This window comes from Helicoverpa zea, chromosome 10 (assembly GCF_022581195.2).
Source record: "Helicoverpa zea isolate HzStark_Cry1AcR chromosome 10, ilHelZeax1.1, whole genome shotgun sequence".
In the NCBI taxonomy this organism is placed as follows: Eukaryota; Metazoa; Arthropoda; class Insecta; order Lepidoptera; family Noctuidae; genus Helicoverpa; species Helicoverpa zea.
The window spans coordinates 8,447,202-8,461,564 of record NC_061461.1 but is presented as its reverse complement, the minus strand read 5'-3'; the positions used below and the strand labels follow the sequence as shown (position 1 = coordinate 8,461,564).

Below are 14,363 nucleotides of genomic sequence, written 5' to 3'. Positions count from 1 at the left end.
CTACTTTTTAGGCACTTTCTTCTTAATATATTCCTATAAACTCCCTTAATGTACTTCCTCATAAACTTCAATTTTGTACTGCCCTATAATATGTGCTCTTCTTATGCACTCCCTTATTCTTAAATAGTTTCTATTTGTACTCGTTTATATTACTTCCTCATGTACACTCCCTATGTACCTACTCCGTTATGTACCTACTCCTTCATATTCTTAGGTACTCCATATATAAGTATTCCCTTATGTTCTTTAATTTACAAAAAATGAATGTGATTTTTTTTTTGCCATATGCAATGGGCAGATTTCATAAAAACTTTGTCTAGACTTGCTTAAAGCTTCACTGAGATAGTGTCTTTGCGCTTATTAGTTACTTCGCAATATTGCGCAACCAGTAACAAAGACTTTAAAACTGCCTACACGTGCTCGCAAAGTTACAACCCATAGTCTTGTTCATAAGTTTAAGGAAATAAGATCCGACCACGTCCTTGATATGTCGGCCTGATTGTGTTTCGCCAATTTCAATTTACACGAATTTATTGTCGCGTACTGTTCCGGCTCTATATTGGCAAAAGTTCGTTATTTATAATTTTATGCAGGCTGGACTATTTGAATAGGCTATTGTATTCGATATTTTATATCTACTTACTTCTTTTTATTGAGCTAAGTACGTTTAGCTATAATAAAAGTTGGTAATGCCATGCTTACAACTTTTAGGTAATTAAGAAGATTCTCAGATAGGTATGCTAAACATAGGTGTATACTACGCTTGAAAATCCTTAACAATTTGACTAACACATTCGTAACATAATAATTAATTAATAAATTTTAATTTAATGAATCTTATATTACCTTCTAGTTGAGGATGAAAAATAAATTTAATTAATTATTTTAGAAAAGAAACACACACAGTTTGTAACAAGTTTACACAATACTTTTAAATTAATTAATAATCTTGCCAAAAACAGAAACGCAATTTTTTATTCACACACTAGATAAGTACGTAGTACTTAATTCTGACCTTTGCAGTGTATTATGTATAACGAAAAATCGATACTAGTTGCGATATATCATAAACGAGGACGAATAGTAGCCAAGTTAGTAGCTTCGGCCCAAGGCTGTGTCCGCCCTATACTTCTGTAAGCACGGAACAAACGGATTCGAAAGGCTATCTCTGAGTCACAGGCGTAGGCTACTTACCCGGCGCTCAGTACGCCAGCTCACCTTGACAATGAAAGTGAATTGGACAATGTAGACGCGATCTATTCGTATAAAAACCGGAGCACCTCCTGTCAAAATTATTCAGTTGCCAACATTTGCAGAATAAACATGTACGCCAAGGTACTAAAAAGATTTATTACTTAAGGATATAATTTTGTGTTAACAAAAATTTTGCGATTTGGGTATTCCCCTAAAAACAAGCAAATCCAGGACAGCTTTTTCTAAATGAGGGAGCATGTAGAAGAATTAATAATTTGAAGTGTGGCACTAAAAATATTTTAAATTAAACCAGGAAATAAAATTATGGATCAAACTTGTTTTCATAATTTTTGAATAATAATTAAATGTCTTATTTCAGTTGATCATCGCTCTTTGCGCCGTGGGTGTGGCCCGTGCCAGCGGCCTGTATGAAGCCGCTCCCCTGGCTTACAGCGCGCACGCCATCGCCGCTCCCGCCGTGGTGACCAAGACCATCAGCCCCGCCGTCTCCTCCATCTCGTCCTACTCGACCCAGACCGCGCACGGTGGCCAATACGCTGCCTACGCCGCCTCCCCGATCATAGCCAAGGCCTACGCCGCTCCCGCCGTCGCCGCGTACGCCGCGCCCGTAGCCACCTACGCCGCTGCCCCCGCCGTCGTCACCAAGACCATCTCCCCCGCTGTGAGCTCCATCTCCTCCTACTCCACCAGCACCTCTCACGGCTCCCCCGTCGCCACCTACGCCGCCGCCCCCATCGTGGCTAAGGCCGTCGCTCCCGTCGCCTACGCCGCTCCCGCTGCTTACGCCGCGTACGCCGCTCCCGCCGTGGCTGCGTACTCCGCCCCCGCTGTGGTGACCAAGACCATCTCCCCCGCCGTCTCCTCCGTGTCGTCGTACTCCACCCACACCGCGCACGGCTCCGCGTACGCCCCCGCCGCGTACGCCGCGTACTCCGCCCCCCTGGTGGCTAAGACCTACGCCGCTGCTCCCGTGGCTGCCTACGCCCACGCCGCTCCCGTCCTCAAGACCGTCGCGTACGGTAACCACGGTTGGTAAACTGGATCACAATGTGTTCTTGTAAATAGACAAATTATAAAATAAAACGACTCGCCATAATTTACCCTATCGTTTAATTTCTTATCCTAAATTTTAAGATATCGCATCACCTTCACACACTGTGAAGTGTACCTATCTATATGCTTTTATATTTGGTGCTCAAAGTACCGGAAATACTTAATATGCTATGTATGTTATACCTACAAAGTCTTATATGTACATAAATTATCTTACCTATTCAAAACATCCACTCTAAATAATCTAATATAATGATTCAATGTAATGCAATTTAATCTAATGTATTTATGATTGTTACTTTCCATACGAATGGTGTGTACACCTTTAAGTGACGTTTTTGCACTGTATGGAGGATAAATGTTTATAAAAATTTAAGCTATTTGTAAAAATGTCGTTGGTGTACCTTACTAAATAAATAAATAAAGACTTACTAAAAATACTAAATGCGCGTACATAGTTAAACTTGACACATTTTTGCGAACATTGATTGCGCATTTTATTTATTTATACAAACATTTTGCATACTAATTACAGCTCCACTTACAATTATATTACGAAAAGCAGTCTTTTGATTATTACAATATAATAAAACTGTGCCTATTCTTGGTCCATTTATGAATGAATCATGATTTTGTTTGCCATTGTTCGTGTAATTTTCTGATCGGTGTCCACTTTACACTAAAGAACTCGTGCTTAGATTAGTCAGCACGAGCAGTTCCTTTATCCCGTGACCTTAAGTGTTTATTTAAATATTTTTAGTAATACATATTTCATTGAGCAATAATGTTGTTAATATGTATAGATCGTGAATAATTTATAGATAATCTTAAAAATCTAGACTGCGATAAACGGAGTCCGTTTAACGGACTTTATTACTTTGAGACAAACATAATTATGTGATGATCGATATAGAAACCGATGCTACCAATAATCACCTATTACAGCGCACGCATTCCCATTCTAACATATAAATTGACTTTCTGCGCAAAAATTATGGCGCGATTGAAAAATCGCAGTACGCGCCAAGACGTAGTTTTCGTTAGAAATGCCATGGAACACAAAATACGAGGAAAAGTACATGAATGGGTGTTGGTCAGAATGAGTCTATAACAGCCTGTTTGCCAACGAGAAAAGCCATTAAAGTCCACCCTTATAGAAGAGTTAGGCCTTTTTTTTCAACGACGTCAAAAAAATTATCAAATGGTCCCGCTGTGGGTTAACAGAAATGAGGTCAGACTCTTACTGACTAAAAACCGTCGTGTTCCGGCGTAGGCCTTTTATGTACAAGTGCCGCGGTAGGTAACTCTTTCGAACAATCCCACAGCCCCGGCAGAAAGATTTAGGCCTTGCCCCACTCAAGCGGAGGAGAGAGTACAGCAGAGGAAGAGCTTTTTTTACAAATGACTGAATTTCATTCATTTAGTAAAAACGCTCAGTAGATACTACTGTAGTACAAAGTATTTCGAAAGTGTTTAACTACTTATGTTCCTCTTTGCATGGAAAGAGTAAGAGATTACAGACTTTCAAGAGCAATTTTATGTTATTTTTCCTGTAAAAACAAAGACAATCCATTCATCTTTTAGTTCCCCTTTCAGTCTCCAATCCAACACCCTCAACCACAACCTCCAACAAGCACATTAATAAATGCCTAGATTTCGTCAAATAACCTTCATTATTTCACAAATAAAGTAACGTTTAATTCAATGAAAGACGAATAAAATAAAATATTAAATTACAACAGCATTTAATTATGCTCATAAGTCATACCCAGAAATAGACTGTATAGAAGAGTATGAACACTCACAAATACGAATGTTAAAAGAATTTTAGAAATTATAAGAAAAAAATACATTCAGACACCTGAATTGAGAAGCTTCTTAGGGAATTCGATAAACAAACCACACAGGAACAAAGGCATATGAATGTAATTCACTTAATTGCTTAAACGCACTAAAAACAGGCTTATCTGACATTATATGTCCTGACTTACTTCTTACCTATGTGAGACGAAAAAGGATAATATCTTATACTTCCTGCTTCAAGAAAAGATAATAACATGACAATAGTCTCTGAGAGAGTAGCAATAGCAGAGTAACTACACTCCTAATTTGATGGTTTTAATAAGTTACGTACATATATCCCAATTACACAAATGTCAATGATGACACTTCAATCATTACATTCATTGAATTCACATTCACAAAACATCTTTAAAATTTCATCTTTAAATCATCATTTTGCGATCCTTTTCTCAACTATGTTGGGATCGGCTTCCAGTCTAACCGGACGCAGCTAAGTAGGAACCAGTGTTTTACAAGAAACGACGGCTTTATCTGACTTCCTCAACCCAGTTACCAGAGCAACCCAATACCCCTTGGTAGCACTGGTGTTAGAATTACTGGCTTCTGACTACGACTACCCGTAATTACGACTGCCAAAGATTTTCAATGACATCTGGGACCTACAGTTTAACGTGCCCTCTACGTAATACAACAAGCTACATACGACAAGCTTACCCTATCGAACGTAAGCGCAAATCAAGAATAAAAAAGTCTGTAAAAAATGATTCTTCCTGGGAATCGAACTCAGATTAAGCAGTTCCGGTACCTAGTGATCACAAGGTGAACAAGATAGTCCAAATAAACAGTTAAAAAACATGACACTTCCTGACAACTTGACGATATATCAACCTTATGTTCTTATCAATAAAGTTGAAAATTTGACAAGATATACGAGCTAACCAATCACAGAACTATCGTTATAATAGCTGTCATCTCATAATTCTATCCTGCCGAGTCTATGGGTTTAATTACTATCCCGAAATAACACCTGCGTAGCTGATCGATGGTGCTCCAAAATTACCATCCTTTAAAATGTATGAAGCATATTAAAGTAATATTGTATTTAATTACCAAAATATTGCGACTTTAGGTTATTTCTAAATAATTAAAAAATATCATTAAAACAATTAACGATACCAACAATTTTTAAATTAATTATTAAAATTCTCGATTTTGATTCATCGCCGTACGAACTTACTCAGTACGGTGGTACGGCTGCCGTCTAGCTTGCCTTGACAATGAAAGTGTATTGAACAATGTAGACGCGGTCTATTCGTATAAAAACCGGAGCACCTCCTGTCAAAATTATTCAGTTGCCAACAATTGCAGAATAAACATGTACGCCAAGGTACAGACATACATATTTCCTATATTAAATTACATTCTGATACAGTTTGTGTTCAATGAAATACCTCCAGTGACTTGTGAATAATAAGAACTTTGACGCCCAGATTAATGAATAAAATTTATTGTAATTTGTAAACAAAAATTGATTTGTGATCATCAGAGGAAGGAAATAGGTTCCTGAAAAAACTTTTTGAGTAAGTTCTGACTAAATCAAATGTGTTATTTCAGTTGATCATCGCTCTTTGCGCCGTGGGTGTGGCCCGTGCCAGCGGCCTGTATGAAGCCGCTCCCCTGGCTTACAGCGCGCACGCCATCGCCGCTCCCGCCGTGGTGACCAAGACCATCAGCCCCGCCGTCTCCTCCATCTCGTCCTACTCCACCCAAACCGCGCACGGTGGCCAATACGCTGCCTACGCCGCCGCCCCCATCGTAGCCAAGGCCTACGCCGCTCCCGCCGTCGCCGCGTACGCCGCGCCCGTAGCCACCTACGCCGCTGCCCCCGCCGTCGTCACCAAGACCATCTCCCCCGCTGTGAGCTCCATCTCTTCCTACTCCACCAGCACCTCTCACGGCTCCCCCGTCGCCACCTACGCCGCCGCCCCCATCGTGGCTAAGGCCGTCGCTCCCGTCGCCTACGCTGCTCCCGCTGCGTACGCCGCGTACGCCGCTCCCGCCGTGGCTGCGTACTCCGCCCCCGCTGTGGTGACCAAGACCATCTCCCCCGCCGTCTCCTCCGTGTCGTCGTACTCCACCCACACCGCTCACGGCTCCGCGTACGCCCCCGCCGCGTACGCCGCGTACTCCGCTCCCCTGGTGGCTAAGACCTACGCCGCTGCTCCCGTGGCTGCCTACGCCCACGCCGCTCCCGTCCTCAAGACTGTCGCGTACGGTAACCACGGTTGGTAAACTGGATCAAAATGTGTTCTTGTAAATAGACAAATTATAAAATAAAACGACTCTCTATAACTTACTCTTTCGTTTGATTTCCTATCTTAAAAAGATGATATAAAAATATGATATCATAAAAGCGTTAAGCTAAGTGAAATACCTCTATGTAACATCAACATTAAAGTATGACATTAGTTGATGTGGCAGAATCAAAAACATCCTCACTGATATGTAATTTAAATGTATTGGTGCCTACTTAATTCATCTCACATTTCAATTAAAATAACTAATTAGGATGGTATTGTTAATTATTTATATTTGATATGCTGACACTTCAATTATTATGAATCCAAAAATACCTCTAGTTATTATCATGAACAATTAACATGAATTCAGAAACAATTAACATGAATTCAGAAATGCCACTAGTCGAAATAGCAGTATGACCGAAACTTTTAACCAAAAGCTTAGATAAAATTAAGCTCTTTTTTGCGATAACTGCACTCTCAATTACCTTATACGGTAAACTCGTAGAAGGTTAGCTAAGTTATGAAAATGTTATTAACAAATATTTAGTGATAATTTAAAACACATCTGAAATTAAGAGTGACAGACACCTGTTAATTTGTCCTCAAAACTTTCACATTATTTTATAATATTATTTATCTAATTATGTAGGAATATGGTCTAGAAATTTTGTCATCGACGTAATTTTGAGTGAAACTTCATACATTATTAAATTGATTCTAATTAATAGTGTCGATAGTGGGTAAATGCTTATCAATTGTGATCATCTATTGAGGAGGTTTGTGATAGCAAATAAGGATATTTTATTTATTTATTAGGTTAGCCAGCAGTTGTTTACATCTAATATTAAATTACATTTTGAATTGACGTATAAAAAATTGTAAGTGTAACAATCATTTATACTAAACTTAAGTGATATGTTTAACATGAAGTTAAATGTATATTGATGAAATAAATAATATATTGATATGAAAATAACTCGTCAGCACAGGCATTTACACATATAAAAATAAGAGTCTTCTGTGTGCCGTTATCGAATATTTTTAACTAGGAGTAAATTGAAATAAGGTATGACGTTCGTATGTTGTAAATTTTAAGAAATAAAAGTGGCCCACATTCGTTTTACTATAAGGTCTAAAGGAACTTTGCCAATAATGTTTGTTAATCGAACCAGTTAAGTATAGTTGCTATAAGGAATACTAGTGACGTATGTACGCATAATCTGACATAGGAAACCTCTTTCGAGTCTTTACCACCACAATCTTAGCACGTGATAAATATACACCTTAACTCAACGCCATAAAGGTCATTTTTTCAATGACCGTCTTTTAAAATTTGAATTGCATAAAGAATCTTTTAGGATTAGATACCAGTTTTACGAAGATGGTATAAAAGTGAGTGCACGTGTTCACCGGTGTTATTTTGTCATCAAAAGTATCGGCATCAACATGTTTAGAGAGGTGATTATGTATTCTAATTTAACATAATATTATAATCAGTGACGTGATAATATCATACTAATGAGCACTGTGTTTGTTTCCAGTTTGCTATACTTCTGTGTGCTGGGATATTTTTATGCGGAAGTGCATCAGATTCCAAGGACCAGAATGCTGCTACGCATTATCCGGATGCAGATGCATACGCGGCGCCCGGTGATCACCTGGCTTTGCCCTCTGACGCTTCATATCAGCAAGTAGCATCACCTACATCTGCATACTTGCCAACCCAACGCCAGAACTACGCTTATGATGTCAAACCTGCAGTCGTACAAGCCTACAGAATACCTATTCAAAGTCAGAAAGCTGCCTCTACTTCGGCTCCAGTGGCTTCTCAATCCTCGTCTCAACAATACAAGAATGCAGGATACATACCGGTTGCTCAACCAGTAAACCAGTACTATACAGTATCCGTTCCTGCAAAAACCGTATCTATTGGGTCATCTGGCACTTACAATGCCCAAGGTTCCAACATTTACGCCAGCCAAGGACAAAATGTCAATCCTGTGGTATATGTCAATAATGTTGCGGCACCAAGGCCGTTCACTCCTGCTCCCATCGTTGCCTCAAAGACAGTTGTGGAATCCAACAGAGCAGTAAATGTTCAACCCCCTTCTCGTTATGTTAATCAGAATGCTGTACCTGCATACTCCATTAATTCTGCTCCCGAACAACAATACTACTTGGTGCCGCTTTCAGCGAATACTGCACCAGTGCAACCTCAAGGAGTTCAAGCACAATCCCCTGCTGTGGCCACATACCAAGTGAATCACGTTCAAGCTGTTAATCAAGCTCCACAACAAAACATTCCAGTCCCAAAATTTACGTACAATTATGCTAATCCTTTGGTAAAATCTATTCCTATACCCTCCGTACCCGTTGCATCTAAGAGCGTTGCAGTAGAGTCATACAACTCAGTCACTGCTCATCCTCCAACTGCTCCCAGATATGAATCAGCTCCCGCACTCATAAGGTATGCACCCGTCCAAGTACCTGTGACAAAACCCATACCTGTTCCAGTTATTTATCCCTCTGTGGAAACTCATCACTCTTCTGTGCAACAAATTCCTGTTCCTACAGCTACTACTTATAGCCAACAACAAGTAAACAGTGACCCTGCTCAGGTTACTTCTAGTGGTGCTGGGGTGAAATATCACTCAGTAGCTGTTGTTCCAAATGTTGCCCAACCGAAGGGCTATGCCAAATCTGTAGTCTTCTCTCCCGCTTCAGAAGTTTCTAGAGTCACTTTCAACGGTTTGGGAGTCACTTACGGATGGTGATGTAGATATTTTCAAACCATTAGAATAGTCATATTTATTGTTACATTTTGTTTTGTAAATAAATGCATTTGCTAAATTATAAAAATTATCGTTTTATTTTGACGCGTTGCTTGCCATTTATTTCGCAATTTAATAAAAATTTGATGCAATCATTTTAAGTTGCATTAGCTTCCGTGTTTGTCGATATGAATATGATCTCGCGTTTGGAATAAAAACGTGTTTTATAGTCTAGTCTATTTTGTTCTTCTGCTAGGTTCAGCTTTCAGGTTTAACATGTATTTTTGTATGATAAATGTTATTATGAACAATAATATTATTAAAATTGCATAAAACGACGAAAGAGTTATTTAATTCGCAGACCTGTTTTACTCTCAGCCTTGTTTACAACTGGCAGAAATAAAATTAACTCAAGATCGTTCGATAGTGTAAAAAAAGCGCTTTAATTTACATTGACAAGTATGTAATTCATTAACATATTGTTATAAAATGATAATGACGTAATATTGACGCCATGAAATATGTAATCAGTGTATGGGGTCGTCTCATAGACTAATCATGAGCTAACGGTGAATATCTTACTACAGAAAACACATTACCCTCCTTTTGTGGTGCGGTCGGATATCTGGTTGCTTCCGTATTTCGTCACTATACATTATTGCTTGCGTATTGGCGGTCACCATAACTAATATGTTTATTGATATAATAGAAGGGATTCGTGTCAGTAGTATCCTTATTATTTCTTTTGTTTTTCGAATATAAAACAAAAGTCATTTGTTTCTTGCCATCTATGCTTGTCAGTCCAACGCGTGTTCTGAAAGTATTTATTTAATTGATCGCACATTTTGTATTAGGAATGCAGTGTTATGCATTTCTACTGTGCTATAACATTAAGCCATGTATTCACTGAGAAACAATTGTTTATAAACACTGTTTCAGAAACAAAATATACGTGTTTCTGAAACAAATAATTTTGTTTCAGAAACATATAATATTGTTTCTGTGGACGATGTGGACGGCAGAATTTCCGAAACATTGTTGCTGTAAACATCTACGTGATGTTTCAGAAACTGTGTATCTGAAACATTGTTGCCCAGTGAATACGCTTACAAATGGTAATATTATAAATCGTAAGCTTGAGAGGTCAAGTTCACGAATTAGTAGGTAACCTGTTGGTTTTGACCTTTTAACCCTGGTATTGAACATACACACTTACGACATAGAGTCAAGATGTAACTGACTGGGTTACTTTTAAATGTGTGTCTGAATGAAGTTGATACGCATCATTATTGGTGATGAACGGCAGTTTCAAGCGACTCATAGTTCTATGGCTTTCTGTTAGGGATCAGTCTTCTAAGGATGTATGATTATCACTTTTTCACGTAAAATACTATTTAATGGATTTGGATGAAAATTGGTAGTGGCAGAATAACATAGGTAGGTTACTTTTTATCGTTGTCTGGAAATTAGTTCTTTCGGGACTTGGGTTAAACTGCGTCGCATAACAGTTTTCTGATTAAAGAGAAATACCTATAACTATAGGTACTTTTTTATTTTTCCTGGTTTAATACAATTTGTTATATTTTTAATCCCACCAAAAACATTAAATGTAAAAAAAGCTAATCCTCTACGCAATTCCTCCACCGTAAAAAGTTTTGAGATTGCATAGAAGCCAAGTCCTGTTCAACTTTATTTGTAATAATAAATCAATATTTTGTGACTCTATCAATAGTTTCGTTCACTTTACAATAATATTGACTTGGCCATGAGCACAATAAACTACAAATATAATACAGCATATCTTGGAGAGGTGAAAGTCAAACATGAAGTTTAATATCACAGAATTAAATACTTTTAATTTATTCAATTGTTACTAAATGACCGACAGTCAGTAATCATCCAACATCAATGAACTGCACATGTACTATGGCGCATGTTTAGTCCATGGTGATCTCAAATTCCAATCAGTCCATAATCAGTCCAATCGTAAAATCATGTCCATATAGAATTTATCAATCCAATGGTATTTACACATTATTACGAGGAGCGACTTTTAACTTGTGCTCATGGCCAAGACAATATTATTGTAATGTGAACAAAACTACTGATATAGTCACAAAATATTGATTTATTATTACAAATAAAGTTGAACAGGACTTGGCTTCTATGCGATCTCAAAACTTTTTACGGTGGAGGAATTGCGTAGAGGATTGGCTTTTTTTACATTTAATGTTTTTGGTGGGATCTAATTTATTTTTTGTAGGTATCTTTCTTCTCTAAGTATATAACAAATTAAATTAACTTACATGCAACTAACTAAATATATAACAAACTAAATATGTACACCTCTAAAGTAGCACGTAAACAACATTTTTTTTTTTAATAAAGTAAAAAATTTCGAAATTGACGAATTTTTGAATCGAATATCTTTAAGAATAAAAGAGATTTATTTCAGAGGTAGATGGCGCAATCACATGAAATTATTAGTTTTTTTTTAAGTACTACTTATACTAAGCTATGTAACGAAACCATAGCGCGATTTAGACCAGGACAACGCCATCTATCAAGCGAGCATGGAGTATTCATCGCACTGCATTAATATGAAAGATTTTATCATTATTCATTTCATTTTAACCTAGCTTTTTTATTCATATGTATGTATATTTAATACATAATAACAATATACCACACTACGTAACAATAAAACAAATACATTTTGTACATAAATAAATAACAAAGTTATCAATGCAGTCAAAATTCATACACAATGTTCTTGAAAAACCGCAAATATAAATTTGTTTCCTATTTTTTTATTAAGTTTTAAGGTTTTTATAATTTTCCCTTTATATGTAGCTAATAACCTATCTTGGTGCCAAATTTGAAGGTTCTAAGTTTGCTAGAAGTACCTTAGACTTTTGATGATCGGTCAGTGAGTCAGTGACAAAATGGTGTAACTTTGATCGCTCATAACTCGTAAACTATTTATTCAAATGTCTTGTAATTTTGAGACTGAGCTTGTTCTAATACTTACTCTTGGTCGTCGAAAACCTAAACTCCTAGCTTTGTTCACATGGAAGATACAGGGGGCTGAAATAGCCGCGAAACGCTCCGAGAAAAGATGGTACGGCCGTGCCCGCTTTGCTCGAGTCTTGGCTGGGGCACTGCCGTGCCCTCAGAACACGGCGCTTTCATGACATAGGTAACTTATAATATAGCAGTAAGAGGATTTATTAATGTTATACGTATTTCGTTTCCTGTTAAAATCCCAAGATATTTGCGAAATGGCATTTTATATGAGGAAAATATTAAAATGTCTTAGAAATGATAAAAAAACTCATTTCGTTTTATTTTTATGGGTATATTCATCTTATAATAGTAGTAGACACAAGAAAGAGGGCTCAACACAAGCTGCTAAAGTTTTTTTTTTAAATTACATCAATCTTGAACATTTTGTTTAAGATTCTAGTTTTGTCGAATCAATGGATAAAATTATATCTAGATCTGCTGGCACTCAAAAAAATTTGGTGATAATTTCAACTACCTATTTAACATAGGTATTATAACAGCAGCGAATAAATTGAAATTGAGCAATCAGTAGCCATCCGGCCAATTCGTATCATTATGAATATTTTTTTGCAAGACCACTAATCCATGTACGATGTGTAAATCAAACTTGCACTACAACAGCCGGAATAAACATAGCTTCAGGCGGTACCGGACAGAGATTCAATGCTAATACCAGTTCGCTCACACTCGTATAAAAGCGAGAGTAAGTGCTCCAAAATTACACACAACAACGACACTCAAAACAAACATGTACACCAAGGTACAGCATTGATATTTTGTGAATTAATTTTTAAAAGTAATTTTGGCGTTGGTCAAAGGTTACGAACGTGAAAAATGTTTAAGTGCTATAAACAATTTGGATTGTAAAACAGATGTGATTTAAAAGTTATACTATGATTTATGTATAATCTATTGTGTTCCTATTCTAGGTCGTAGTATTCCTGTGCGCGGCGAGCCTCGCCTCCGCCGGCCATCTTCTCCAAGCGGCCGCGCCCGTAGCGTATAGCGCGCCCGTCGCGTACAGCTCGGCGCCCGCCGTCTCCTCCATGTCGTTCTCTTCCCACACCGCTCACGCTCCCGTCGCCACATACGCCGCCGCGCCCGTCGTAGCCAAGACCTACGCCGCTCCCGCCTACGCCACCTATGCCGCCGCTCCCGTCGTAGCCAAGTCTTACGCCCCATCTGTGTCCTACCAGTCAATCTCTACCCACTCCGCACCCGCAGTCACCACCTACGCTGCTGCCCCCGTCGTGACCAAGACCCTGGCTGCTCCTGCATACAGCACATACACCGCTGCTCCTGCTGTCGCCACCTACTCTGCCCCAGTGTACGCCAAGTCTATCGCCCCTGCCGTGTCTTACTCCTCTATCTCTCACTCTGCTCCCCTGACTTACGCCGCGGCCGCTCCCGTCGTCACTAAGACCTACTCAGCTCCTGCTTACACCACCACTTACTCTGCCCCCATCGTGGCTAAGGCTGTTGCCCCTGCCGTGTCTTACTCTTCGTACTCGACTCACTCCGCCCCTGTCGCGTACGCCGCGGCCGCTCCCGTGGTCACTAAGACATACGCCGCTCCCGCGTACACATCATACGCCGCCGCTCCCGTGGTGACCAAGAGCTACGCCGCTCCCGCCGTGGCCGCGTACTCCGCTCCCGTACTCAAGTCCGCTGTCACCTACTCGGCTGCCCCCGCCGTCTCTCACGTCTCATACGCTGGACTCGGAGCCAACTACGGATGGTGAAGAAATAGTTGTTGATAAATATTTATTGTTAGTACATGAATACTCGACTGTTTAATACTCTATAATGTTTGTACATTCCAAATATATAACGAAATAAAAAAACGTTATAACAAAAATACCTTTTTACTTACCTACAAAAATAATTCCATTACCTTCTCCATACAACGAACAAACAATCCTGATTATTTCGTTGTTTTTTTATGTGAGAATGGCATAAATTGAATTGAATGCCTGTCAGAAATTATTTCAATTGTATGAAAATATACAAAAATCACAATAAACCATTTAACACACTCAAACAGAAACTAACACCAAAGGATGTATTTTTAATCCTTATTTTTCTTGACCCAATTTGCGTAATATCAAAGGTTACTCACATACACTTCTTTTAGAAATAGTAATATTTTATA

The 14,363-nt window shown here is 38.7% G+C and overlaps 3 protein-coding genes across 3 annotated transcripts; all 3 read left to right on the top strand.

Moving 5' to 3' along the window:
• The first annotated feature begins 1,216 nt into the window (after positions 1-1,216).
• Positions 1,217-6,420, top strand: LOC124634145 (ice-structuring glycoprotein-like). Its single transcript, XM_047169569.1, has 4 exons — positions 1,217-1,335; positions 1,574-2,249; positions 5,373-5,458; positions 5,686-6,420. Exons 1-4 carry the CDS (start codon positions 1,324-1,326, stop codon positions 6,361-6,363), a joined length of 1,452 nt encoding a protein of 483 aa, XP_047025525.1. The 5' UTR covers positions 1,217-1,323; the 3' UTR covers positions 6,364-6,420.
• Positions 6,421-7,765: 1,345 nt separating this feature from the next.
• Positions 7,766-9,227, top strand: LOC124633985 (actin cytoskeleton-regulatory complex protein pan1-like). Its single transcript, XM_047169377.1, has 2 exons — positions 7,766-7,832; positions 7,916-9,227. The coding sequence occupies exons 1-2, from the start codon at positions 7,821-7,823 to the stop codon at positions 9,146-9,148; spliced, it is 1,245 nt and encodes a 414-aa protein (XP_047025333.1). The 5' UTR covers positions 7,766-7,820; the 3' UTR covers positions 9,149-9,227.
• Positions 9,228-12,937: 3,710 nt separating this feature from the next.
• Positions 12,938-14,069, top strand: LOC124633986 (cuticle protein 16.5-like). The gene is made up of 2 exons (XM_047169379.1): positions 12,938-12,971; positions 13,141-14,069. The coding sequence occupies exons 1-2, from the start codon at positions 12,960-12,962 to the stop codon at positions 13,951-13,953; spliced, it is 825 nt and encodes a 274-aa protein (XP_047025335.1). The 5' UTR covers positions 12,938-12,959; the 3' UTR covers positions 13,954-14,069.
• Positions 14,070-14,363: the final 294 nt, after the last annotated feature.